This window comes from Empidonax traillii, unplaced genomic scaffold, assembly GCF_003031625.1.
Source record: "Empidonax traillii isolate 1590-97213 ecotype Southwest subspecies unplaced genomic scaffold, ASM303162v1 scaffold1500:size242321, whole genome shotgun sequence".
NCBI classification, from domain to species: Eukaryota; Metazoa; Chordata; class Aves; order Passeriformes; family Tyrannidae; genus Empidonax; species Empidonax traillii.
In genome coordinates, this window is record NW_020956693.1 from 58,969 (window position 1) to 85,200 (window position 26,232).

The 26,232-nt window shown below is 55.1% G+C and overlaps 1 protein-coding gene across 1 annotated transcript in view; it reads left to right on the forward strand.

The window, feature by feature from the left end:
- Positions 1-3,019: 3,019 nt before the first annotated feature.
- Positions 3,020-26,232, forward strand: part of LOC114070285 (MAM domain-containing glycosylphosphatidylinositol anchor protein 2-like) — a gene marked incomplete at its 3' end in the record, with an annotated part of 164,138 nt that continues 140,925 nt past the window's right edge. The window contains exon 1 of the mRNA XM_027907620.1: positions 3,020-3,169. Coding sequence (XP_027763421.1) covers positions 3,097-3,169 — 73 coding nt within the window. The remainder of the gene's footprint in view (positions 3,170-26,232) is intronic.

A 26,232-nucleotide genomic window follows, 5' to 3' on the forward strand; every position in this document is an offset into this window, starting at 1 on the left:
AGGGTGAAGTGGCCTCTGCAAGTGCTGGGTGGTGACAAAGTCCTGGCCCTGGGAACCCCCCCAGACCAGCTGAATTTCCCCAGAACAATTCCCAGCTAAATTATTCCATCAGGGGAAAAACTCCAGCCCTGTTTAACTCTCAGGGGGATTTGGGACACACTCAGCTCCAAGTTGGGGAGTTATTTTAATTCCTCTTTTTTCCTTCAGTAAACTTCCTGGCGAGTGAGATGGTTGGGGTTTGGCTTCCCAGCTTAACATCATCAAGCAGATCTCAGCAGGAGCTGGAATATTTAAACATTTAAGAACAAGATACTTTCCAAAAAAGCCCTGTCAGATGATCTGTTCAGTGGGAACCACGTGGGCATTTCATGCACAGGAATTTATGCACCTGCTTAACTTCAGACTGGGAGTTTTTTGCACCGATTTCCAGGCTTTTTGGGGGGAAGTTTTATTTATTTGTTAAGTGCCAAACGCTGAACCTCCAAGAAATCCTGTCAGTGGTGTGCTGAAAAACATCCTTTCTGCTGGGATAGTTCCACAGGGCAGAGCAGCCAGTGAATGATTCCGACCCTCAGGATCAACTCGGGTGTCTGTGCTGTGAGGAGCTGGGATATAACCACGGGGAGGATGATCACAACCCAGATGTGGCCCAGCTGCTGCTCTGAGGGTCATTTTGGCAGGATGGAGAGGCAGAGAGAAACCAAAAGGCAGCTGGAGGTTGAAAGCCATCAACTGATGGTCACGCTGGGAGCGCAGCCCCTGGAGATCCGCTGAGGCAGATGATCCCAAATTCTCCTTGCAGCTGAAAGACAGGTAAAAGAGAGCATCAGGTGGGCCCAGGCATGCAATTGGGAGTCCCTTCGTGGGGAGGCCAAGCAGGGAAGGTGGAGAGATGCAGCCAGAGGCAGTGGAGTGTCTGGAACAGCACAAAACGCTGTGTCCCTTGAGGGGGACACGGTATTTTGGGCACAGTCCCAGTGCAACGTCAGCTCCAGCTGGCAGAGGGTTGGGAATGGGCTCCAGGCTGTGCTGAGTGCCAGCCTGAGCTCTGGGGGAATGGGGATTGCACAGAGAAGTGCTGTGCCCACCCTTCCTTCCACCTCCCGTGTTCTCACCGGGTTGGGAAGAGGGAATTTGCCCCCTTGCATCCACCAGTGCGTTTCCAAGTGATGGATTGCGTGCTCTGAGCCCTTTGGGGCCTGTCCCCAGTGGCCAAGCCTTGTTAACAGTGTCCTGCCTCGTGCCAGTGGGGTCACAAGAAACCCTGACAGTGCAAGTGTTCCCTCCAGAGCACGTCCCTTTGTCCCTTTTCCCTGGCCTGGAGCTTTAATCCTTAATTGCTGCAGGCAGAGGAGGGAGCTGAGTGTAACTGTGGCCAAGGTGTCCATGGGTTTGGGGCAATCCTTGCAGAAAACAAGGAAAAAAGGGAGAGGACAGGGCCAGTCACTTCCCAAAAAATCCCTGGCTTGTTTAGGGGAATCAGAGGCAAGAGACCTTCACCAGGACAAATCCCTTGACCCCAAAATGTAGGGCCACAGGCAGCTTGGGAAGGTGCTGGGAGCCAGTGAGGGGGTCTCAGATACGTGGTGGGGGGTAAACATCACTGAAGGGGGGAATGCCCAGTGAAACCCCAGTGTTTGAGGTGGCTCAGCTGCCTGGGACACGCAGTACCCCTCGTGCCCCTGTCTGTGCCACCTCAGTCACCGCAGGGTGTGAGAGACCCCAGGCTGGGACTGTCCCTATCCCAGTGCCCCGGGACACTCAGCCTCGAGCCAGCACGGGGTTTTTGGGCAGTGGAGGGCAGGACAGCGGCGCTGCTGCACCCAGACACCCACGGGGGGTGTGACCAGCGGTGCAGGGCACGGCTGGGGGGAGGCCTGAGCCGGGGGGCGCCCCCAGAGCCGGGTAGGAAGGGAGCGGGATGGGATGGCGGGCACCGAGGGGGAGGTACCGAGGTCACGGTCAGGAACCTGGCATCAGGATGTGCGGGATGTGCGGGAGCTACGCGGGCCGGACCCTCCGGCAGCGGGGAGCGGAGCGCGGAGCCAGCGCGGGCTCAGGGCGCCCCTCACTGTCCGCCCCGCACCGCCCCGCGCATCCCGCGGCACGGCGGGACCCCCCACCCACCGCAGGGCAGCGTGGGTCGCACCGGTCCCGGAGCCCCGTGCCCCGCGCATCCCGGGATAGGGCGGGATGCACCGCCCCGCGCATCCCGGGGCTGGGACGGTCACAGCGCTCCGCGCATCCCGGAGCGGAGCGGGACACCCCGCGCACATCCCAGCGCGGCAGCCCCGCGGCCCTGCGCGCCCGCTGGCGCTGCTGGAGCCGCGGGGACCCGGGGGGGCGGCGGCGGCGGCGGAGAAGGAGGAGGAGGAGGAGGCGGAGGAAGGCGCGCAGCAGCGACAGCCACGCAGCTTTGACGTCGGCGGGCTGCGGCTGCCGGCCCCGCACGTATCAGCACAACGTGACGGCCCCGCCGCGCTCCGCTCGCAGCGCCCGCACCCTGCGCGCATCCCGCGGGGAGCCCCGCGCAGCCCCCGCCGCCCCCCGCCATGGGCGCGGCGCCGCAGCCGCGCTGAGACACCGCGAGAGGGGCCGCCCCCGCAGCGCCGCAGCCCGCGGACCCTCCCCGCGCCCCCCGCCGGCCCCGAGCCCCGCGCACCATGCGGGGGCCGCGGCGCTGCGGGGGCCTCTGATGGCCGCGGGGCTCCGGAGGCTGCGGCGGCCCCGCGCGGCGCTCGGCGGGCCCGGGAGGCGGCGGCGGCGGCGGCCGCAGCAGCCCTGAGGGTGCGGGGGCTGCCGCGGGCACGGGCCGGTGCTGCCCCGAGCGGGGCTCGCTCTGCGCTGCGGGAGGAGGAGGAGGAGGAGGAGGAGGAGGCGGAGGCGGAGGAGGAAGGCGGAGGAGGAGGAGGAGGGGGAGCAGGAGGAGGAGGAGGAGGAGGAGGAGGAGGACCGGCGCGGTGCCCGCCGCCTGCCCCCGCCGCCCTGCCTGCGCGGGCGTGCGCGGCTCGGCCGCAGCGGAGCGCGGGGCTCCGGCGGGCGCTGCGCGGCCCCCCCCCGCCCCGCCGGGCTGGATATGTGGATGCTCACGTGAAGATGGATGTGGCCATCGGGCTGCTGGGGCTGCTGACGGTTCTGCTGGAGGGCAGCTCCGGCCAAGGGGTGTACGGTGAGTGCGGGGCGCCGCGTGACCTTGTCGCGACTGTCGCCGGGGCGGAAGGGCGGGAGGCGGCGGAGGGGTTTGGGGGGGGGGGGACAGCGCTGAGCGCCGCGGGAGCCGGCGGAGGCAGCGCGGGGGCAGCGGCGTTGCCATGAGACGCTGACATTTCACGGCGAAAACCGGGGAGGGGGGGCACGTTCGGGGGGCTGCAGCCGGTGCCGCCGCCGCCGCCGCCGCGGGGATGCTCCGCGCCCGCGGAGCGCCCGGAGCCGCCGCGCTTGTCACCGGCGGCGCTACTGCCCGTGGCCGCGGAACCACGGGCGGGGGAGAAGCCGCCGCAAACTTCCCGGGGCTCCGCCGGGGGCGCGCCGGCCCCGCGGGCGGCTCCGCACCTCCATCCTCGCTCCCCCATCCCCGCTCTCCTCATCCCCGCTCTCCCCATCCTCGCTCTCCCCATCCCCGCTCTCCCCATCCTCTCTATCCATATCCTCTCTATCCATCCCCTCTCTCCTTATACCCTATCTCCCCATCCTCTCTCTCCTCATCCCCGCTCTCCCCATCCCAGCTCCCCCATTCCCGCTCTCCCCATCCCCACTCTCCCGGCCCCGCTCCCCCCGGCCGTGACTTGCACATCACCGGCGGCATCGCCTGCCCGGCTCGTGTCACACGGTCCTGGGCGGCTGAGCGGGGTCCGCGGGTCTTGTTGCTTCTCCCTCTCCCTCCCTCCCTCCCTCCTTCCCTCCCTCCCTCCCTCGCTCGCCCTGGAGTTGGCCCCGCTTGGCGATGCCCGGACCGAGCCGGGCGTTCCGCGGGGCTGCGCGCTGAGGATGCTGCTGCTCGGTGCGCTGGTCCCGGCTGGTCCTGGCTGTGCCTCGGCCGCTGTGATGCCTTGGTGCCGGCGATGTCCCTGCCCCGGTGATGCCCAGGTTCTGTGGATGCTCCGGCCGCGGTGTGGCCGGTCCTGCTGATGCCCCGGCCGTGGTGATGCTTCGGTCCCGGTCCCGGTGTTACCCCGGTTCTAACGATGCCCTGATTCTGGTGACGCCCCGGTTCCGGTGATGCCCCGGTTGTGGCGATGCCCTCCCGCAGTGATGCCCCTGCCCCAGTGATGCCCCGGCCCCAGTGATGCCCCGGCCCCAGTGACGCCCTGGCCTCGGTGATGCCCCAGCCCCATGGATGCCCCGGTCCCGGTGGAGTCCCGACCCCACCGATGCCCCGTTTCTGGTGGTGCCCCGGCTGTGTCGATGCCCCGGTTGTGTCGATGCCCCGTCCCCGGCGGTGCCCCGGCCCAGGGGGGGTTATGTAAGCGGGGCTGGGGCCGGTGCGGTGCTGCCGGCAGCTCTGACACTCGGGGCTGGGGAGACTTCATGAATTCGCCCGTGAGCGCTTGGTGTGACACCCGCTCCCCCCGAGCGCTCCGCCGCTCCCAGATTTGCTTCCCACCCGCTTCTAGAGACGCACACCCCCCTTCTTTTCCCTTAATTTTGCGAAATTTCGACGCGCTTGAAGCTGTCTGAGGGGCTCTGCTCGCTGGTGAATGACTGCCGCGAGGGTCTCGGCGCTGGCAGTGCCAGGGCTCGCTGCCTTTCCCAACACACAGGCACATATTGTTGGATGCTCTGGAAAAGCAGCGCCGTGGCGAATAGGAGAGGGCTTGTTCGGGAAGAGCGTGGTGGGAGGGCCTGGAGGAAAGGGAGCTCTGGCCGCGGACTGAGCCCCCGGATCGATGTCACACGCGGATTTGTAGTAAGACTTCGGTTCGGCGGTGCTGCCTTTGCATCCTGGGCGATGTGACGCCTTATTTAGGTTAAGGACGAGGAGGGAAGGGCTGGTGAGAGCCGGTGGGGAGGGGGAGGGGGAGTGTTGTGAAGTCAGTCATGTGTGGCTGCTCTGTGTCGGAAAGCGCTTCCATGGGAATTCGCCGTGTCTTCATTGACTCCCGAAGGTCGGCTGGAGAGTGTGGGCAGCGCTCTGCCAAAAAAACGCCGAGCCCAGGGGGTCGCCTGAAGCCCCCGAGGAGCCTGAGCAGAGCCCCAGGGCCATTTCGGGAAGGCAGGATTTGAAGGTGGCCCCCTGGACCCTGGGGGGGCTCAGTCCTCGTTGCTTTGGGCAAATGGGTTTGTGGGATTTGAGCGAGTTTTCTGTCCTTTTTTTTTTTATTATTATTTTTTTGAATATTCCAAGCTCCTCACGGCTCTGCTTCTGCCGTGGTGCAGTCAGGGAGATTTCTGCCTGGTTAACCCATTTATTGCCTGGTTTTGGGTCCCTTCTGTGAGCGGACCCTCTGAAAGGAAGGGGTTTCTCCAGCTGGCAAGGGGAAGGAGCACATTTCCATGTCCATCCATCCATCCTCCCTGTGCCCTGCCCCTCTTCCCAGCCCTGCACGGGGAGCTCGATGGATCTCTCAAACCCATCCTTCAGGCTCTGCTGCTCCAAGTTCTCTCCAGTTCCTCCCGTGGAGCTTCTGTCTCATCCCACGGGAGGACCTGAGCCCTGGCACGGATCTCCCTGGTGATGGGCCCTGCCCAGGCTGCTTTCCAGCCCTGCCTGCCGTGGATTCTCGGAGGATGTGCCACTGCTGGAGGTGTAGGGAAGGGCCACTGTGCTGGCACAGTGCCTGGCACGGCAGCACAGCTGCACTTGGGAGCTGCTCTGCTGCCTTGAAATGCAAAATGAGCCACGTCTGCTTATTCTGAGGCCACATAAAAATCCAAATTAATGTGCCATGGTGTCTGGCTGCACGTCCCATCGTTCACCTCCCTCTGTTCCAGCTGAACAGGAGAGCTGGGAGGAAAAAGCCACTCACAGAGCTGATCCTGAGGGGAAACTGAGGCAAAGCACTGGGAACCTGGGAATCCTGAGGGGCACGTCGGGGATGGAGCCAGAGCAGGGCCCACCATCCCCCTCTCCGTGCTTCCCCATGGGATGGGGGGAGAGCAGAGCTGCTCAAATCCCTGGGGAGACACACAATTCCTCAGCTCTGCCTTGCCCAGCTTGTTTTCTTGGCACAACAACCCAGAACAACTCGAGGGCCGCAGGGATGCACTTTCCCTCCCCTTGCCATTATGCATGACTTGCTCCGTTAATAAAGCAGAAAATGTAGGTATTGAGGACACGATGGCTCTCCTTTCACCCAGCCTCGAACTGCCACGGCTCAGGGAGGAGCCTGAGTGGCCACAGAGGGGGTTTGAGCAGCCAAGAGGCAGCTCAGCAAAAAACGGGGGAGTTTTGGGAGAGTGGAGAACGGGTTTCTGTGCCTGGTGCTGAACCGCCCCATCCCGGGGGGGTCACTGGGCGCTCGGGGTGCAGGTGGTGTGCCCAGGCTCCAACTTTGTGCCCCGTGGGGTGAGGAGCAGTTAGGGAATGCCTGGATGTGAGCCTGGAGAGCTGGGAGCAGCTGTGGTGCCCGCTGGGTGAGATGTTGCTGCTGTTGGGGGGCTCACAGGGCTGTGTGACCCAGCACCCAGAGCAGCCCCCTCAGCGACCCAGGGCCCACCGGGGCACGTTTTGCTCACTCCTTGCAGAGCTTTTAGTCATTTTCCCATGATTTCAGCGGGAACGAAGCAGGGCAGCTCCGGAGGAGGAGTTTCCCACGTATGGGAACACCAGGTGTGTCAGAGTGTGTGACGGTTCGTCCCTCTGTGCGCCCCCCAGGCCGCGTTTTAGACCAACCCCCGGAGCAAAAAATGTTTCAAATCCCCCCTGCAGCTCTGGATAATCTCGGGACGGCCATTAACACCTCCAGAAATCCCAACTGGAATGAGCACCGCCAGTTCTCAGAGGGCTCTGCACCAAGAAGTGTCGGAGAGAAGCCCCCGGGGCCACGGGAACAACGAGGCTTCTCCTTGCCGGTGCCAAAAAAACGTGGAAGTGAAGGACTGGATGCGTTAAATTCCGGAGAGATCGTCCTGCTTCCTCCTGCCGAGCCCCAAATGTTACCTAACAGCCTCAATACGAACTGCGGTCGTGGGTTTTATCAGGAAAACGGCTTGGAATCGGGGAGACCCCAAAGCCTGGAGCTGCCCCTTCCCGCCCGGCTCGGGGGCTGATGGAACCCTCTGTGTCCCCGGGGAGGTGGAGCAGGGTCAGGACGAGTCGGGAAGGATCTTCCACGGCCTCTGGCTGCCTCTGTGGAACGCCGGGGATTATTTAGCGGGCGCTCAGCTCCCGGCGGGGATTAAGGACCGCTGGCTCTGGAGCTGGGAGGGTCTGCTCTGACCTGCCCTTCCCCCGGCGCTGCCCCGGGGGAACGAGCAGCTCGGAAGGATGACAGGAGGGCTGGAAAAAAACGAAACCGCTCCGAGGAAGAGCTTTGTCACCTTTAAGGAAGGGTTTTAGGCCGCGGTTCTGCCGGCCGGGGAAGCCTCTGGATCACCAGCCCCCAACGCGCGGGGATGGATTTTCGTGGAGAGGAGGGCATTTCCACGGATGTGATTTCCATGGAGGAGGCACTGCTCGCCTCGCTGGGTGTGAATGCAGGCGTTGTGTGGGCCGGTTTAACCCCGCACAATCCCGGACATTGTGCCAGGGAAGCGCGGCAGCCCTGGGAACAGGGGAGGAATTATGCGGAGCCGGGAGCTCCTCCACCACCGCCTGCTCCGGGAGCTCCCGCGGGAGCCAAGGGATCCTTGGGAGTTTTAACTCTTCCCTGAGCCCTGCAGAGCGATCTCCCCCTCCCTCTCATCCCGGGGATGTTTGCACTGGGATTTCAGAGGGACTTCAGCTCGAGAAGCTCAACCTGGGAGCGCGAGGAGCCGGGGAACATCGGCTGTGGTTTTTATGGACAGCCAGGGATTGGGATGGGCTCAGCTCCCGAGGTCCTGGTTGTGCCGTAGGTAAGGGGCTGGAATCCCAGAGCAGAGGGTCTGGCAGCTGCTGCTCTGTGCGTTTTTAGGGCTGGTTGTGATGGTTTGGGGTTTAGGGTGTAAATCTCGACTTGAATCCTGAGAGTGCTCAGTAAATGTGCAGGAGATGATGGGATTTAACCCGGGCTGCTCCCTGCACCGACTTCCATGAGCTTCGGTGCATCCTGGGATGTGTTGGACAGCTCCAGGAATGCTCCTGGTGTGCAGGGAGCTGCCTGCCTGCCCTGCTGGAGCAGCACATCTCACCCTGATGCAGCTCCTGCTCCAAATGTTGCCTTCGAGTCCACGGGAGGGAGATCTGGAGGGAATCTGGTGGTGAGGAACAAGTCCTTAAACTGCTGAAGTAAAAGCTCTGTGGGCCCAGAAGAGCCAAGTGCAGTTGAATTAGAATCAGCCTGATGAAGTGCTGGGGAGGAAGGAAAGAGAAATTATTTAAATTCACTTCTGTTTTCCACATTCCTCAAATATTTCCCGGGATCTCCTTCAGTGAAGGGATGATCTGATCCCTGCCAGCCTCTATATCCACGTATATATATATATATATATATGTGTGTGTGTGTGTATTTTTGTATATATATATATATATATATATATAGGTGTATTCTTGCTTTCTATCCCCTTCCTCCAGTGGAAAAATCCCTTTGGGATGGCAGACACCCAGCAGGATGCAGATTCCAGCAGGGAGGATGTTGCTTTCCTCCCCCTGCCAGCACCAGGATCCTGCCACTCTCCCTTGGATGGGCTCAGGGACGTAACTAATTTTTTAAACTATTTTTTTTTCCTACATTGAATGACTTTTTTTTTGTGGTTAAAAGGGGATTTTGAGAGCAGCTTTGTGAGGGAAGGCAGCTCTGATGGTCCCCATGACCCAGGTCTGACCCACAATCCCATCCCTTCAGGGTTTTTTTTTTTTTTTTTTTTCTGCTTTCTCTTTTTATAGCCCCTCTTTCCAATTTCGAGCTCTGTCTGGATCCAGATGAATTATTTCCTGCCATCTCCATAAATAATGTCCTCACTAAATATAGCAGGGAATGGAGAGCAGGCAGTTTGCTGCTCCCAGACACATTTTGAAGCTCTTCTGGAAGGAGAACTTTCTCCCAAGACCTTGGAAACGGCCTGGGAGCAGAGAGGTCATCAGGTACCTCCTTCCAGGAGGGCTTCTGGCTCCCATGGGAGGTTGAAGGATTGAGAAGTTGCCTTGAAGTTCCTCCCAGGCTCACATTAGGTTGGATCTCAGGACAAGGCTCTTCCCCCAGAGGGTGGTTGGCACTGAACAGGCTCCCCAGGGCAGTGGGCACGGCCCCAAGGCTGCCAGAGCTCCAGGAGGGTTTGGACAACGCTCTGAGTGTCCCTGGAGCACCAGCCTGGGATCCCTCATCCCTCAGGAGCGTGGAACTGCCGGGATTTGACTCCTGACATGTTTCACTGACTAATTCTGGCTGGTGGCCCACGGGTCTGGGAGATGGGGATCAAAGAGACAGGGAGATAAAAGCCTGACTGAGCAGATGGATGAGCAAGCCTCCCGTTTTTGCAGGGATGTTTCATTCCAGAGGAGGAGCCTGTGCCTGCTCCATCCATGGGTGTGTTTGTATCCCAGTACAGCTTCCCTGCAGGAATCCACAGCCTGGGAACACCTGCATTTAGATCCTGGAATCCAGTCCCAGGAGCTGCTCCAGGACAGGGTTTAGCCTGGAATCCAGTCCCAGGAGCTGCTCCAGGACAGGGTTTAGCCTGGAATCCAGTCCCAGGAGCTGCTCCAGGACAGGGTTTAGCCTGGAATCCAGTCCCAGGAGCTGCTCTAGGGCAGGGTTTGGCCTGGAATCCAGTCCCAGGAGCTGCTCTAGAACAGGGTTTAGACTGCAATTCTGTTCCCTCACCTGATGTGTGAAATCCCCCCCACCCCTGTTCACGAGCTGCACCTGCTCCAGCAGAGTTGAGATGCAGAAAAAGATAATTATCCTAATTTGGTGCAGCTGGAGCCCCCCTGCCCAGCTGCCCTGAGCCCCCTCATTAGCTCAGTGCCCAACCAGAGCTGCTCCCACTCCCCCTTTCTTCCCCCCACACCTGGAATTAATTGTGACCATCCCTTAAAGCTCAGCCAGCCTGAAGGGGATGTTTTTTCCTTCCCAGAGGAGCAGCTTTGGAAGGAGCAGGGAAGTTGGGAGGCTCCAGTTGTTCTGCTTTTTTCCAAAAGTAAGGTTTTCTTCTTTCATTCCAATAATCCACTTGCCTGAGGGGGAAGGAGAAGGTGTGTTTGGGAAAGCAGTGTTTTGTGGGAATCACTTGAAATGTGGGTAGGGAGGGGGTTTCTTGGTTGGGGGGCTCAGTTTTTTTGAGGGGATCTTCACTGAAGGTCCTGGAGGAGTTTTGTGGTGGGTCTGGGATGTTCTGGTCCTGTTTGTGCCTCTGGGCTTGTTCTGCTGCTGCTGCTCCAGGTTATCCCAGGGGTGCTTGGATTGAATTCCAAGGGGGAAGAGACAAAAATGTGCCTCGAGGAGCTCTGAGTGTCTGGGCTGAGCTCCCTGAGGTGGAACCTCCTGCAGGGGGGAGTCCAGGGGGGGTTTAGAGTGAGTTGTGACTTCCAAGAGTTTCAGGAGCTCTCCCAGGTGATCAGAGTGTTTGGAAAAAAGTGGGAATGTGCTGGGGGTTGTTGTGCTTTGGATGTTATTTGGATGATATTTTACCTTTGAGTGCTGTGTTCCAAAGCAGAAGGGAACCTTCAAAGAGGCATTTCCAAGCGAGAAATGGAGCTGTTGCACTTAAAGAAGTGTCAAAACATTTAAATGTTTTCTAGTTGTTCAGAAATGCTCTGTCAGGAATTCATGGAATATGTCAGGCTTCGGAATTTATCATTTTTCTTGCTAGGAAGTAAGTTTTGTGGGAGGGGAGGGCAGAAATGTCCCGAGTGGAGCAGGAAATCACATCTGGTGCGTTTGGGGTCGATGGGAACGAGCTGCTCTGCAATCCCCATATGGCAAAACCTGTTCTTCCAGGGATTTTTCCTTGTGTAAGGTGACTGTGCTGGGAATTTGGAATGTGGAATGCTGTGTTGGAGGTGAGCAGGGCTGTTGGTGCTCCCTGTGCGAGCTCAGAGCCAGCCCAGGGGCTGTCCCAGCCTGAGGCTCCCGTTGTGCTGCAGCCCCAATTAATGACCCCTGGCTGTGGGGCCTGATGAGGGTGGGGATGGTTGGCATTGTCCTGGGCAGGGCCAGGAGCTGCTCTGGATGATCCCTGTGGGCTCTTTCCCCCTCAGGACATTTATTCCCGGATTCCATGAATGGTTTGTGCCTGCAGGAACCGGGACTGAAGTTCCCATGGGAAGGAACCTCTTCCCCAACTGCTGGGGTGGGATTTCATCTGTGCTGGGGCTGAAAGCCCTGCTGGGAACACCCACCAGTGCCTGCTCCTCCTGTCCAAGGGCAGAATTCCACCCCAGAGGAGCCAGAATCCTCCAGATCCAGGACACACCAGCCCTGGGTGCCCAGCGGGGTGAGGAGCTTTGTGCTGCTCACCTGGGAGAGGTCCGGGGGGAGTGGGAGCTCTCCCAGAGCCCTAAAGGAGACCTTAAACCCCCTCTCCTCCCCCCTCCGTGCCCAGGGCCCCCCGGACACCCCCAGTTTGGAGTCAGTTTAATTAATCTGTGTGTTCTGCTGAGCTTCCCCTCGGGCACCAACCCCCCCCTTCCCCCTTAGTTCTGCTGCTCTGATTAATATTCTCCCGAAGAGAACGTTCCTTGCCCACAGCTACTCCCTAATCAAGTGGAGTCCTCCAACTCCAGGGGTTTTGGGAAGTGCAAAACCAACTCCCTGCAGCCCAAATCCCCTCTGGAGAATCCAGGGGGATTTAATCAATGGGCTTTGCCACCCCCAGCACTGGGGGAGGAGCCCCCCGAGAGCCCCTTCCCGGTGTGAGGAGTCAGCAAGAAGGGAGGGGAGCTCTGGGGATGTTTTAGGGACTCTGAGGAGCTGTAGGAGTGATTTCTAAACCCAAGGCAAACATTGGGAATGGATGTGTTTAAGGAATGGGTGGGATCCTTCTGATCCTTCCTCCCCGTTTCCCAGCCCAAGGTCTGAACTCCTTCCCTCTCGGCTGCTTCCTGGTGGGTTTGGCAGCTGATTTTCGGGACAGGCAGTGTTGGCACGTGCTCTGCCAGGGAATCATGGACGTGGAAAAGCGGGAAACTGGGCAGTGCTCCCCATGGGAGCACCCTGGAAGGGTGGGGATGAGCTGGGGGTCTCCAGGGTGGGACCAGCAGGGGATGGATGGTTCATGTGGTTGTTGCTGTTCCTGGAGAGCTTCCCTTGATGATCCCAGGGAACCTGGGCAGCAGGACAGCCCCCTCCTTGGGATTGTGGCATTGCCAGGACAGCCCCCTCCTTGTTTTTTTGCCATTCCCAGGAAGGGCAACAAGAACCCAGGGCTGCACATGGAGGAATCCATTCCACAAGCACACCGTGGGCCAATTTCCCCCCCAGGTGTTTTGAGGGAACATTTGGGTTCTTGGCCAGGCTGGTCTGAGTTTCATAAGCCTGTAATGACTCACCGGTGGTTTTGCCTTTGCAAGGAGTGCTCTCCTTTCCTTCCCTGCATCCTTCCAAGAGGGAATGTGCAGCACTTGGCTGCTGGTTCTGCACTTATCAGCTTATAAAGCACCATATGGAGGAATATTAAATAAGGCAGGGGCTCTCTCTGAGTACTGAGGGATGCTGGCTGATGGCACCAGCTCCGGTGAGGGTGGCACAGTGTTCCTGGCTGGCTCCCTGCTGCCTCTTTTGGGGTTTGTGCCACATCCCCCGGTGTAGGAAGAACTGCTGAGCACAGGGGGTAGAAAATGGAGCTGGATTTGCCACCTGCAGAATGGTTGGGGTTGGAAAAACTCTGGAAGATCGACCCCAACACTGCCCCGTGTCTCCAAGTGTCACACCCACAGGGATTTGAAATCCCCCCCAGGGATGGGAATTCCACCCCTGCCCTGGGCAGCTGTGCCAGGGCTGGACAACTGATGTTCCCTTTCCTTTTTCCCCAGTTTGATGTGCACCACTCACATTTGCTCATGGAAATCGGGTATTTGTGCCTCTGGGCTTGTTCTGCTGCTGCTCCAGGTTATCCCGGGGGTGCTTGGATTGAATTCCAAGGGGGAAGAGACAAAAATGTGCCTCGAGGAGCTCTGAGTGTCTGGGCTGAGCTCCCTGAGGTGGAACCTCCTGCAGGGGGGAGTCCAGGGGGGGTTTGGAGTGAGTTGTGACTTCCAAGAGTTTCAGGAGCTCTCCCAGGTGATCAGAGTGTTTGGAAAAAAGTGGGAATGTGCTGGGGGTTGTTGTGCTTTGGATGTTATTTGGATGATATTTTACCTTTGAGTGCTGTGTTCCAAAGCAGAAGGGAACCTTCAAAGAGGCATTTCCAAGTGAGAAATGGAGCTGTTGCACTTAAAAAAAGAGAGTGTCAAAACATTTAAATGTTTTCTAGTTGTTCAGAAATGCTCTGTCAGGAATTTACCTCCGTGTGCCATGGAGTGCTGGCACGAGGGGGAATGACTTCCCAGTGCCAGAGGGCAGGGAGAGATGGGAGATTGGGAGGGAATTGTTGGCTGGGAGGGTGGGGAGAGGCTGGGATGGAATTCCCAGAGAAGCTGTGGCTGCCCCTGGATCCCTGGAAGTGTCCAAGGCCCGGTTGGAGCATCCTGGGCTGGTGGAAGGTGTCCCTGCTTTTAAGGTCTTTAAGGTCCCTTCCATCCCAAACCTGTTGTATTATAATTAGAACCTTTTCCATGACGTCTGTGCTGGGAATTTCACTTCTGCAGCCTCTGCGGGGTTTGCTGCTTGTCTGACCCACAAGCACAACCTGCAGGAAGCTTGGATGCTGCTCCCAAGCAAGATTTTCTGGGGATGCTTCACAAGTGTCTAATCTTGGATATCCTGGGAATCCAAGGGGAATGGGAAACGCAAAGTTCCTGGATTCTTAAAACTCTCCAGGTTCTTAGATTATTAAAACTCCCAAAATCTGGCAAGGGGGTGGTTTCCCAATTTAAACATCTTTTGGAGGGTGTGATGGAGGCAAAGGAGGGAATATTTAGGGTAGAGAGTCCTAAACAAACCAACAAAAGCTTCAGCAAGGAGCTGAAAACTGGAATTTTTCCCCTATATTTATTTTTTTGCGACAGATTTCCTTGGCCTGCAAAGCCTTTAGGGTGGGTTTGTGCATCACCTGTCCCAGCGGGATCAGAGCTCCCGGCGGAGCTCCCGAGGATATATTGAGATGTAAATAGCAATAATTAGCGCGTCCTTAGGAAGCTGTCACGGTGGGGTTTGGTTTAAGGGGGGAAGGAAAAAAAAAACCCAACAAAAGGAGGAGGATATTATTAATTACGGTAAGAAGCATTAAAGGATCATTTGGCTCTGAGGAAACGCAGGAGATCCGACATCGGGAACCTGTTTTAGTGAGAATTCCATCAGCTTTTCCCTCCCGGAGCTGCAGGGATGGAGCACGGGGAGCTCTGAACTGCGGGGAAACTTCCAGAAGGTCCCGTGGAACATTTCCCACCGTTGTTTTCTTTTCAAAAAAAGCGGAGAAATCGGGAATTCAAAGGACGATCCAGCAGCTCTGTGGGGTTTGGCAGCTCGGTGCCTTTGTAAGTAGGGAGGTGAAAATGAGGTTTAGGAGGAGATGAAGTTGGGAATCAAAGGACGGCGTCGGCTTTCTGAGCTTTCTTGGAATATCTTAAGTGCATCAAAGAAATAAGGGAGGGGGGAAAAAAAAAAAAGGCTCCTCCCGAACTTGAACAGAGGGGGAGAGGTGGGAAACGAGGAAAATCTGATTTGGGTCAGGAGGGGTTCTGATTATCTGAGTGAAAGACTTTCTCATGCTCTTAAATCCCAAACTGGTTTGGGTTGGGAGGGACCTTAAATATCAAGTTATTCCACCCCCAAATATGAACTTATTCCCTCCCCCTCAGTGTTCCTGGCCTCAAACACTCCCAACAATTATCTCTTAGGGGAAAATCTGCTGTTGGAGTTGCACAGAATCCACTTTCCTTCGCCTGGGGGGAAAAGCCTCTTTGAACTTGCCAACATCTGAGCACCTCTGTCACGTTCTGTGTGTGTGACTGGAACAGTCTGGAGCCTCAGTGATGGAAAAATGTCCTAAATGGGTACAACCTGCTCGGGGAATCATGTAGGATCAGGGAAAACAGCCCAGGAACAGCAACACTTAATCCTGGAGGCATTTGAGGGGTTATGAAATGCTGAAACACAGACAAGCTGAGGAATAAAGCTGTTTTATTGCATGCCCCGAGGTCCTGTGGGCTGTGGGTTTTTTTGGGATAAGGAGGAGATGTGGCTCTCCTGATCCCTGGGAGCTGAAATAAGTCTGGGAATGTGATCAGAGAATAATTGTCTGTAGGGTTTGCTCGTGTGCTTTCGTTTCAAGGTGAATCTTGAAGTTCATCTCCTTTTCCTTGGGCTCTGAGCGTGGTTTTGGGGACTGTCAGCTCCCTTGAAGGGTTTCAGGAGTGTTTATTGGTTCCTTTTGACTGAAAGTTGTGTCCCAAACCACCCCCCAGACATCCCATCCCTGCAGGGAACAGCTTTGCCTCGGGAAAAGCACTGACCTGTGGGAGGAAAACAACTCCTGGAAGTCTGACACGGCTTGGATGGTGTTTATCATGATGGGTTTTGGGGGAGAAATGATGCAGAGCTGGGGAAAGGTGGGATGGGGAGCTGAGGAGGGAATGTGGGAAGAAGAGCAGCTAAATTGGGCAAAAGTGGTCAGAAAGGGGCAGAGCAACTCGGTGTGAGGGTGTCCCAGGCACAACAAGGAGCTTTTGCACCAGGATCTCTGGGAATAAAGGGATTTCACATGTTCTCTCATACAAGACACCTTTAATTTTCACACCTGGATGGTGAGGAGGTCACAGTCTGGACAGGTTTTATTTTAAACCTCTGGCAGTGGGAAGCCATTCCCTGTGTCCTGTCCCTCCATCCCTTGTCCCCAGTCCCTCTCCAGCTCTCCTGGAGCCCCTTTAGGCCCTGCCAGGGGCTCTCAGGTCTCCCTGGAGCCCTCTCTTCTCCAGATGAACCCCCCCAGCCCTGGGAGCAGTGCCTGTGTTTGGATTTTAGCAGGCTGTGGCCGAGTGATTTATTGGTGTGCTCCTGTAGGAAAATGGGGATTACTCATCCGTGCCATCCCTGTGTCTGTTCCTCCCTGCTGGCTCCCAGAGCTGGGGAGCTCCTCCTGCTCAGCTGGGTGTGTCTCCCAGGAGCAGGGAACCTGAACTGCTCCGTGTGTCTCCCATCCTGGGCTCTTGGCTGGCTCAGCTCCTGCTGCCAGGAGTTGCTTTTTAAAAGCAAATCGCAACCAATTTATCTGTCCTTGTGCTGAGAAACGGATCCCTGGGAGCTCGGGGAGAAGGCACTGAGTGATTTGCTCTTACAGGAGTTCCAGCTATGCCTGAGTTCACTAAAAACTGCATTTATGGGATCACACAATGGTTTGGGTGGGAAGGGACCTTAAAAGCCCACCCAGTGCCACCCTTGGCCTTGGACACTTCCAGGGATCCAGGGGCAGCCACAGCTTCTCTGGGAAACCCATTCCAGTCCCTCCTCACCCTCCCAGGGGAGAATCCCAAAAGGCTTGTAGCTAAACCCAGCTGTTTTACAGATACTGCACTAAAATCTGGTGTTTGCAACAGTTTCTGCGCTCCAGTGTTGCTGGGAAGGGTCTCCTGTTGGAGGTGAAGGTGTCTTGGGAGAGCTGCTCGTGGCTCAGCTGTGTTTGCACCAGGAGGGAGGATTAGGTTGGAAATGAGGAAAACACTCTCCAGGGAAAGGGGTTTTTCAGCCCTGGGAGTGGTGAATCCCCATCCCTGCAGGGATTTCCAAGCCCTGTGGATGTGGCACTCAGGGACAGGGGGCAGGGGTGGCCTGGGCAGTGCTGGGGGATGGGGGGGGGTTGATCTCAGAGGGCTTTTCCAACCTGAATAATTCCACATCCCCCCAAGATGTGGCTCCTCCATGAACTGAGCTGGAAGTGCTGAGGACCCTGGTTTTACCTCAAGATGATCATCCACACAGCCAGAATTCCCCATCCCTGCCGCCCCTGTGTCCCTGCCCCTTGCAGCAGTGCTCTGGAATTCCAGAGCTGTGTTTAGGAGGAGTGTGGACCTGCTCCAAGGTCTGAAGCCCTTGAGCTCTGCTTGCCTGGGGAGCAGAGTCGATGCTGGTTGTGGGTGATGTCATTACAGATGCCAAGGGAAGGAGCCAAATGTGCAAAGGGCCCTGGTTGTGACCAATTCTTAGTATTTATTGTCTTTTTTTTTTTTGTTGTTGTTGTTCCAGTTCCTTTGGAGATGCTAATTGTCTGTGGGGCTGCACTTTCTTACCCAGCACAGGTCCAGTTGCACAACAATTCCCAGTTGATATTCCCATATCTGGGAAACAAAGCTGTCATAGGGAGGCAGGGACAGCAGGAATAAAGCCCCTTTCCCCTCTCTCTGCATCCCTGCAGGGCTTTGGAACCTGAACCTGCTTTCCCATCTACTGCATGGAATTCCTCTTCCTCCCGACCCCTGCTCGGCTCTTCACACAGGGAAAAGTTACAGGGGAAAAAGGTTGGGTGTTTTTTAAACTCGTGTGATGTTTGTGGTAGAACCAAACCCCCAGAACTTCAGACTGTGACCCCAAAGGAGCCCTGCGGGGTGTGCAGGGCAGAGCCCTGTGCTGGAACAGGGAGGTGGGAATGTGGCACCTGGAGGGAGCTGTGAAATCCCGATAAAAGGATGGAAGTGCTGGCCAAGGTGCTGAACGAGCTGTCCCTGCCCGTCTGAGCTGGGATCCTCTGGCTCTCCATCTGCTCATCTGAGGGATCCTGGATGAGGTTGGGAAGATGAGGGATGTGCTCTGGGTCCTGCGGCTGTTTTGTGGTGGAACCAAACCCCCCAAAAACTTCGGACTGTGACCCCCAAGGGGCCCTGTGGGGTGTGCAGAGCAGAGCCCTGTGCTGGGCCAGGGATTTGGGAATGTGGCACCTGGAGGGAGCTGTGAAATCCTGAGGAACATCAAGGAGCTGCTGGATGAGTTGTCCCTGCCTGTCTGAGCTGGGATCCAAGGCTTGGCGCCTCTGTCTTTCCATCTGCTCATCTGAGGCAGCTGGAATGAGCTTGGGAAGATGAGGGATGGGCTCTGGGTCCTGCAGCTGTGGCCCTTCATTTCCATGTCCTGAGCCATGGAATTCCTGCTCCCATTTATCACTGAGAGGGTTCATTTTTTTGCCAGTACATCCCAGTAGGTACCAGACTGCTGTAAATGCCTTGGGGGTGGGGGTGAGATGCTGTGGCCTTTTTTTCCTGGTGTATCCATGAAGCTCAGGAGCAGGGGGAGAGCTCCAGGACAGACAAGGGACCCTTTTGTCTGCAGATCCTCTTATTTGCTAATGGGATTTTTGGGCTCAGCCTAACGAACCTGAACGCTCGCCCAGGGGTAAAGGAAACCTTTTATTCCTTGGGAAAGCTGCACTTCAAAGGAAGTCTGAGCAGGTGGAGGTTTTACATCCCCCCCCCTGTCAATGCAGAGCGCTGCAGAAACCACATGTAGCCCTGAGGTGGGACCAGGGTCTTGAAAGGCTTCACTTTAATCACTGGAAAAGCCCTGGGAAAGGTGGTGTTGTGCTGTGGATGATGGGCAGCTCTGCCTCCAGCACTGGGAGGACATGGAGCTGCTGGAGGGAGTCCAGAGGAGGATCCAGGATGGTCAGAGGATGGAGCAGCTCTGCTGGGAGGAAAGGCTGGGAGAGTTGGGATTGCTCAGCCTGGAGAGGAGAAGCTTTGGGGTGACAAATTGTGGCCTTCCAGGACCTGAAGGGGCTCCAGGAAAGATGGAGAGAGACCATTGACAGGGGATGGAGGGACAGGACACAGGGAATGGCTTCCCACTGCCAGAGGGCAGGGATGGATGGGATACTGGGAGTATGAGATATCAGATCCTTTCCAAAAATCATAGACTCATGGAACGGTCTGGGTTGGAAGGGACCTCAAAGCCCATCCAGTGCCACCCCCTGCCATGGGCAGGGACACCTTCCACTGTCCCAGGCTGCTCAGGGGGAACAGGTAGTGCCTCAAAGCCCCCTGGTGTGTGGATATCAACTTCATCACCCCTGTGACAGGTGAGAGATGAACGCAGGTCAGTGTGTAGATGTACAGCAAGTTCTGTGTGCAGAACTGGTGTGTGTTTATGGGATCCCAGTCCTGAGGGGGGGTTTGGAGAAGGTGCACCAGGAGGAGCTCCTGGAGGCTGAGCCTGAAGGAGCAGCTGCTTTGGGGGCTGCCCAGGGCAGGGGTGGATCCCCATTCCTGGAGGAATTTCCAAGCCCTATGGATGTGGCCCTTGGGCACGTGGGGCAGTGGTGACCTGGGCAGAGTTGGGATGGTCGGATTTTATCTCAGAGGGCTTTTCCAACCCAAATGATTCCATCCATCCCCTGATATTTATCTCCTTTGTGGAGAAGCCTACCCCTTTCCAGGCCAAGGGAATGATGGTGTGGCTTCTCCAGGGGTGTTGTTGGCTTTCAGCTGGGAACACCTGGCAGCACTGCCTGGCCTATCCCATCCTCCTAATTCCATGTTTTTGTTGGAGACCTTCACCCAAACAACCCGCTGTCCCCCATGGCACCCAGAATTCCCACTTTTCCCTCAAATCCACCTGCTGTGGCTTCCCCTGAGGATTTTGGGATAGCCTGGAAGAGTCCCAGTGTGGTTTGCTGCTGCTTTGAGGAACCTGCTGTGGAATTCCAGGAGTTTTTGGGGGTTTTCCCTGTGGGTCCAAGTTTTTCAGAGAGCTTTGGGATGGCAGGATCCGACTCCTGCTGAGTTTATTCCCATGTGGCAGCTACAGATGGTGGAGGGAGATATTTGGTGAGAGTTTGACGGGCTGGTCTTGCAAAACTACCCCTGGAGGCCTTGTCTGCACTGAGGGTTCCTCCTGAGCAGTTTTAACCTCTCAAAATACTGCCAAAACCCCCCATATTTTTCAGCAGGATTTCCCCTCCCCCCGCAGTGAAACATGGAGAGTTTCTCCCTGTGGCAGCTCCAGCTGCAAAAGGGCGTCCTTGGGATTTTATTTTACTTTTTAAGGGTTTTTATGTCAACTTTTTGGCCACGAATTCCAGGCAGTGACGGGCCAGGCTGCACCTCCTGTGTGTGTGTGATGGTGAGGGGGGGGTTATTTTATAGCTCTGCTGCCACAGTGCTCCAATTTGGGCAGTTTGGGAGATTTCCCTGGGGGAGTTGAGGAATTCCAGACTAATGGGGAAAAAAAAAATAAAAAAAAGGAAAATGTTTTGCCAATCTTTTAAAGGGATAAGTAGGGCAATCTGGTAATTACATTCCTGACAGTTTGATGCTGATACAGGGCAAAATAATGGAATGGCTGTTATAGGGGTTTTACTGCTCAAAATCTGCAGTGGTGGATGGAGGAAGGAGGGCTGGAAAACGCTGGAAACTTTGGGCTTGTTCCCGGTTTTCTGTGGCAGTTTTAGTGTTAGAAACCTTTGCTGTTTCTCACCTGCTCTTTCAGGGGCTGGGGCATCACAGGAGCTTTGGGGCTCTGTGGTTTTAAGGCATCAAGTGACTGTCCTGAGGGAGAATTTCATTAGGGTGCATCATTAATTGCTTCCCTCTGTGGGGTTGAACTGCTTGAATGGTGTGTTTTCCCCCTGCATTCCCGTGTGCCACTCTCCCTCATTCCAGGGAGACAATGGGAATGGAATCCAGAGGGGTGCAGTGACATCACTCTGATTAAGAAAATGGCAACAGCCAAAGTTGCTCCAGTGGTTTCCTTTAATAGCCTGTGAATGGAATGGCTCACTGGAGCAGCTGGGAGCTTGGAGAAGTGGTTTGTTGTTTTTTTTTTTCTTTTTTTTAAACCAACCATATTTCAGGTAAATCAGTGCTGAAAAGTCCTTTTTTTTTTTATTTTTTCCCTATTACTATTATTATTATTTCAAGTCTCTGGGGAAAGAGAAAGAGCAGGGGAAAAAGAAAAGGAGGCGAATTGGAGATTATTTTCAGGCCCATTGTTTCGTGCTGAGCAGGAGCTCGTGAGACTGAACATTCAAATCACCAGCCTGTTACATAAGTGCTAAATAAAGGAGATAATCAAGATTTTGCAGGAAAATGGTTCAGATCCTCAGGCTGAGTTCCTTGGAATTTCCACACACACACTCGGCTGTCTGAGCACAGCAGGCTCCTCTCCTCTGGACACGTGTCCCGGTGATCCTCACAGGAAAACCTCCTCTTCCTCCTCCCAGGCTCCTCCAGGAGCTCCTCCAGGAGCTCTTTCCAGTCAATCCCTCTGGATCTGGGGTGGTTGTGAAGGAAGCAGAGGTTGACCTCTCAAGGGGGGGTTTAATTCCCGTTGTTATGCTTGAATGGGTGGGGTGGGTTTTTTTTTTTTGGCCATGTGGGACATAAATCCATGGAAAGTCAAGCTTGAATTCCCTTGGACATCTTTGTGTATTGGTGGGGTGTTTCTTTAGCCATGGGAGACAGGAACCCGTGGAAAGTCAATCCTTAATTCCCTTGGTTCTGCTTGTGTCGGTGTTTCTTTGGCTATGGGGGATATAAATCCATGGAAAGGAATTCCCTGGGTCATGGCTGTATTGGTGGGATGTTCCTTGGACCATGGGGGATATAAATCCATGGAAAAGTCAAGCTTGAATTCCCTTGTACTGGCAAAGTGTTTCTTGGTCCATGGGGGATATAAATCCATGGATTTATAAATTCATTTGGACATCTTTGTGTATTGGTGGGGTGTTTCTTTGGCCATGGGAGATAGGAACCCATGGAAAGTCAATCCTTAATTCCCTTAGTTCTGCTTGTACTGGTGTTTCTTTGGCCATGGAAAGCAATAACTCTGGATTCACCTCCAAGAATTCCTGCTGGACTGGCCCATGCTGTGGGGTTGAGTGTTGTCCATGGAGTGCAGGGTATGAGGGGTCCCAAACCACCCCAAGGTGGATTTGGTGAGAGCTTGAACTTAAAAGGAAAGAGCTGGAAATAAAAATGTCTGGAGGAGAAAGGAGGAACCCCTGGAGGGATTTCCGAGCTGGGTGGATGTGGCACTTGGGGACATGGGTTAATTGTGGCCTTGGCAGTGCTGGGGGATGGTTGGACTTGACCTCAGGGGGCTTTTCAGGATTCTATGATTTTATAATTACCCAGCTCGGGTGCTCAGATCCTTCCTGAGAGCATCCACATCCCACAAAATCCAGCTGGGCTACTCAACTTCCAGTGTGATCTCCAGCTGAGCTTGGTGTGCCCAGGAAAATCCCACCCAGCATGGAGCAGTGTGTGGGGGTTAATCCCCCAAAAAATCTCCGCTCATCCCCAAAAGGGGGGAGGGCATGTGTGGAAATGGGTTTTTGGGGTGAGCCACCAGCTCCTGGGGGTGTTGGAGCATTTCTGGTGGCTGGAGAGCATTTCCCAGCCCATGCAGGTGGCTCAGATGGTGTGTCCGTGGAGGTGACATCCCCTGGCGTTGCTGAGCTCCCTGGAGCTGAGGCCACCCGTGGGACCTGCAGGGTGGTGGCAGGATCTGGCCCAGGTCCCCAAAGCTCACCCTGGTTGGGCTCTGCAGCCTCAGGGAGGTCTCCAACCTCAAAGAACTGAGCAGGAGGGTTCAGTTGGAGGGTATTCCATGCTTTTTCTCCCCCCCTTTCTTTTTTGCCATGGAAATCATGGAGTGGGAACGAAAGCTGTGGCAGCTTTGCGTGGTTCCTCCACCTCGAGCACTGACGAGCGATTAATCAACGTGAAAAGTAATTATGACATTAAAGGACCAGTGACAGAACTTCTGTTGTGCCACCCACCAGCTTCCTTGGATCTCCAGAGCTGCTCTTCTCCCAAATATCACAGCTCAGTGGGAGCTCAGCTGCCATTTCCCAGCATCCCAAATCCACTTTTTAACTCATTTTCAGAACTTGGAGCGGGGCAGTTCCTTCCCTCCCAACATATGGAGGAACTGGAGACATTTTGCTAATCAGAAGGGGAGGGGAGGGATTATTTTCTTGGAATAGAAGTGTTGGCATCTGCCTGGGAAAATAACAAATGTTCCACCAAATCAAGTCATTAAATACCCCCCGAGTGCCGTGGCAGGGCTATAATTGCACATCTTGCCTGACATCCTGAGCTGGCACGTGAGGATCGCTGATGGTTCCATGGATCCCTCTCTCAGATGAGTGTCAGGATAATGAATATTTATCAGGCTATATCTGATATAATCTCCCAGTGGTGGTTTGTGAGGGGTTTGATCACAGCCTTGCTCTGCTGGTGTTTGGAACAAGCAGGTTTTTAGAGATGCTGCTGATCCCTCCAGTGTGATGACCATCCTGGATGGTGCCACTTGAGACTGGGGCTCCAGCAGCTTGAAAACTACCTAAAACTCCTTAACTTATTATATAAACCTTAAAAATATGTATTTCATGGGGTGTATGTCCTACAAATACATAGTTGGTGGATCTAAAGGCATTAATTAAAGACAGACAGGAGAAGGTTCATCAAGCTTTGCTTCCCTCCTTCAGGTTTGACCATCAGGGCCCAGTTTAGCTCTTGTTTTATTTAATTTCATTTTTCCAGGGATAATTTATTGTGTGGAAATAGCGGCACCTGAGAAATGGGGGAAAGAACTTGGAGAACTGCAAGAGTTCCTTTTATTTGGAATCTTGTTAAACTGTTGTTGTTGTTTTTGTGCCTCCAATGTTTTGATTGGGGGGGTTTTGCATATTTAACGAAGAGATTAAAGCAAAGCACAACGAGATAAAAATATTTTTTGGGTCTGGAGTTAAAGCAGCCAAAATGGTAATATTTGAACAGAATCAGGAGCCCAGTGGGGACAACGAATCTCCATTTCACTGCAGCTTGGCCCAAATCAAATTTATTTATTTATTTTTTTTTCCTCCAGTTTGGCGAGTGAGAAACAACATAATAAAAAAAAATTATATAAATAAAAAATAAAATCAATATTTGCCCAGCTCTAGAACTGGGTCAGAAAGAGATTAAATTATTTCTGAGCCGTGGAGGCAGTGGCAGCACCAGGAGCCGAGAACATCTAGCTCCTGGATAACTGAAGGTGGTTTTATGGCTTTAGAGATCTCTAGAATTGAGGGAAAGGGAGATTTGGAGAGGGTTTTTTTTTCCATTTACAGAGGAATTTCTCCCTGGAAAGGGTGGTCAGGCATTGGAACAGGGATGAAATCCCCATTCCTGGATGGATTTCTGAGCCCTGTGGAGGTGGCACTTGGGGACACGGGGTGGCCTTGGCAGTGCTGGGGGATGGTTGGGTTTGATGCTCTCAGGGGGGCTTTTCCAACCTCAATAATTCCATGACAAGCGGCAGCCACTTCATGATCTTCCTTGAGCTCACTCTGGAATGGCAACTTTTTACCAGCAGGGAAGTGGAAGGAAAATAAACCCCCCAAATAACCCCCAAACCCAGCCTTTTAGTGCCATTTTCCTGTGGCCCTCCAGGGAGTCACCGAGTGTGGCAAGTCCAGGGCTTGCTCATCTCTACTGGATTCCCCTTGTCCTGCAGGAATGGGGTTAAAAAAAACACGGGAAAAGTTACAAACTCGATTTTTAGGAAGCGTTTTCATTCTTGAAAACGTTGGGAAGTTGTTCTTGAAACCTCTAGAAGGTGAAATGAAACTGGGTAGAAATGACTCATGGCATTGAAATCCTAAATCTCTGTGAGGGGTAATTGCGAGGTAAACCTGTTTATTTGTCCTAAGCTTTGTTTTGCATGGATTTGTGGGCCCATCCCTTTTTATGGAGCATCAAATTGAGGGAATTTGGGAGAAAATGGAGGTGCAAACACATCCTGCATCTCACACACCTCAGTGAGAACTCCACTTCCTCCTGCATTTCCACACACTTAAAAATACACTGCCAAAGCTCCAAGATGCTCCAGGAGAACCTGCCCAGCTCTTGTTTATCTCTTCCCTGTTTTCCATATGGATTTGCATCCCTGAGTGCCGTGATTTAAATTGCAAATGCAGCTGCAGAACTCGAGCTCTGCAGTGAGAGGTGGCTTGAAAGGCATCGGATCCCCCCATTCCCTCCCAGTTGTGTGGAATTCCTGCTCCCTGCATCCCTTCTCCCACCATTCCCACGGCCTCCAGCACGTTCCCTGCTTTCCCAGCCCTGTGGGAATGTTCTGAAAACCCCTCCTGAGGTTCCCTCTCCTGGAATTTAAGGAGCAGCGGAGCTGAATCCATCAGGAACTGTAACTCTTTGGCATGGGGTGGATGGATCAGGGATGGATGAGCTCCAGTTTAAACCCAGGTTTTTTAGTCAGCTGAGCCATCTGGAATTTCTGCTCTGAGCTGAGCTGTGCCTGGATCTGAGGTGTCCATGGGGAGGAATCTTCCTCCAAAGCAAGTTCTCTCCGTAGTTTTTGGTTTCTTCCATTGTGCCCGTGTTTGCTCCTCTCGTTTGTCCTGGAGAAGGAGCTCTGGGCCTCCAAAACCTCCCAGTCTGCAGGATGAGGGTGATCAGGAAGGTCCTGATGGGATTTCCCAGGGTGAGGTGGCTCCAGGGATGCTCCTGGAGCACCAGGACCTGCCATGGGGGGTGTCCATGTGCTGCTGCCAGGGAGGATTTGCTTCCCAGTGGGATGTGGGAGGCTGCCTGGCCTCATCTGCTGCTGCTGCTGAGCTGGCTCCTTCATCCCAAGCACATCCCAGTTCATCCCTGAGCTCCCATTGCCAGCTCCCAGCCTGGCTGTGGCATCTTCTCACCAGTGGCAGCACCACAGCTCTCACCAGAGGGGATGGATGGGGAAAGGATCCCTCCTGGATCCACCTTCCCGAGGTGGTTTAAGGCTCCCTTGTCCTGGGCTCGTCTGAGTGAGAAAGGCAGGAGGAGGAAGTTTCCTAAGGAAGTGTTTCCACGCTCAGGTGGTGGGAGGAGGATGAGAGAAACCTCACACTGAATTGAGCAGCAGTGATGGTGGCACCATCACCCTCCCAGCATCCCAGTGCCCACGGTGGGTTGGCAGCTGCTAATTGCATTGGAGGCTCATTTGCATAATGACTCTGGCAAAGGAAGGGCTGGAGAAAAGCCTTGAGCAGGAGGGGTGAATTTATCATGGAATGTCAGAATGGTTTGGGTGGGAAGGGACTTTTAAAGCCCATCCAGTGCCACCCCTGCCATGGGCAGGGACA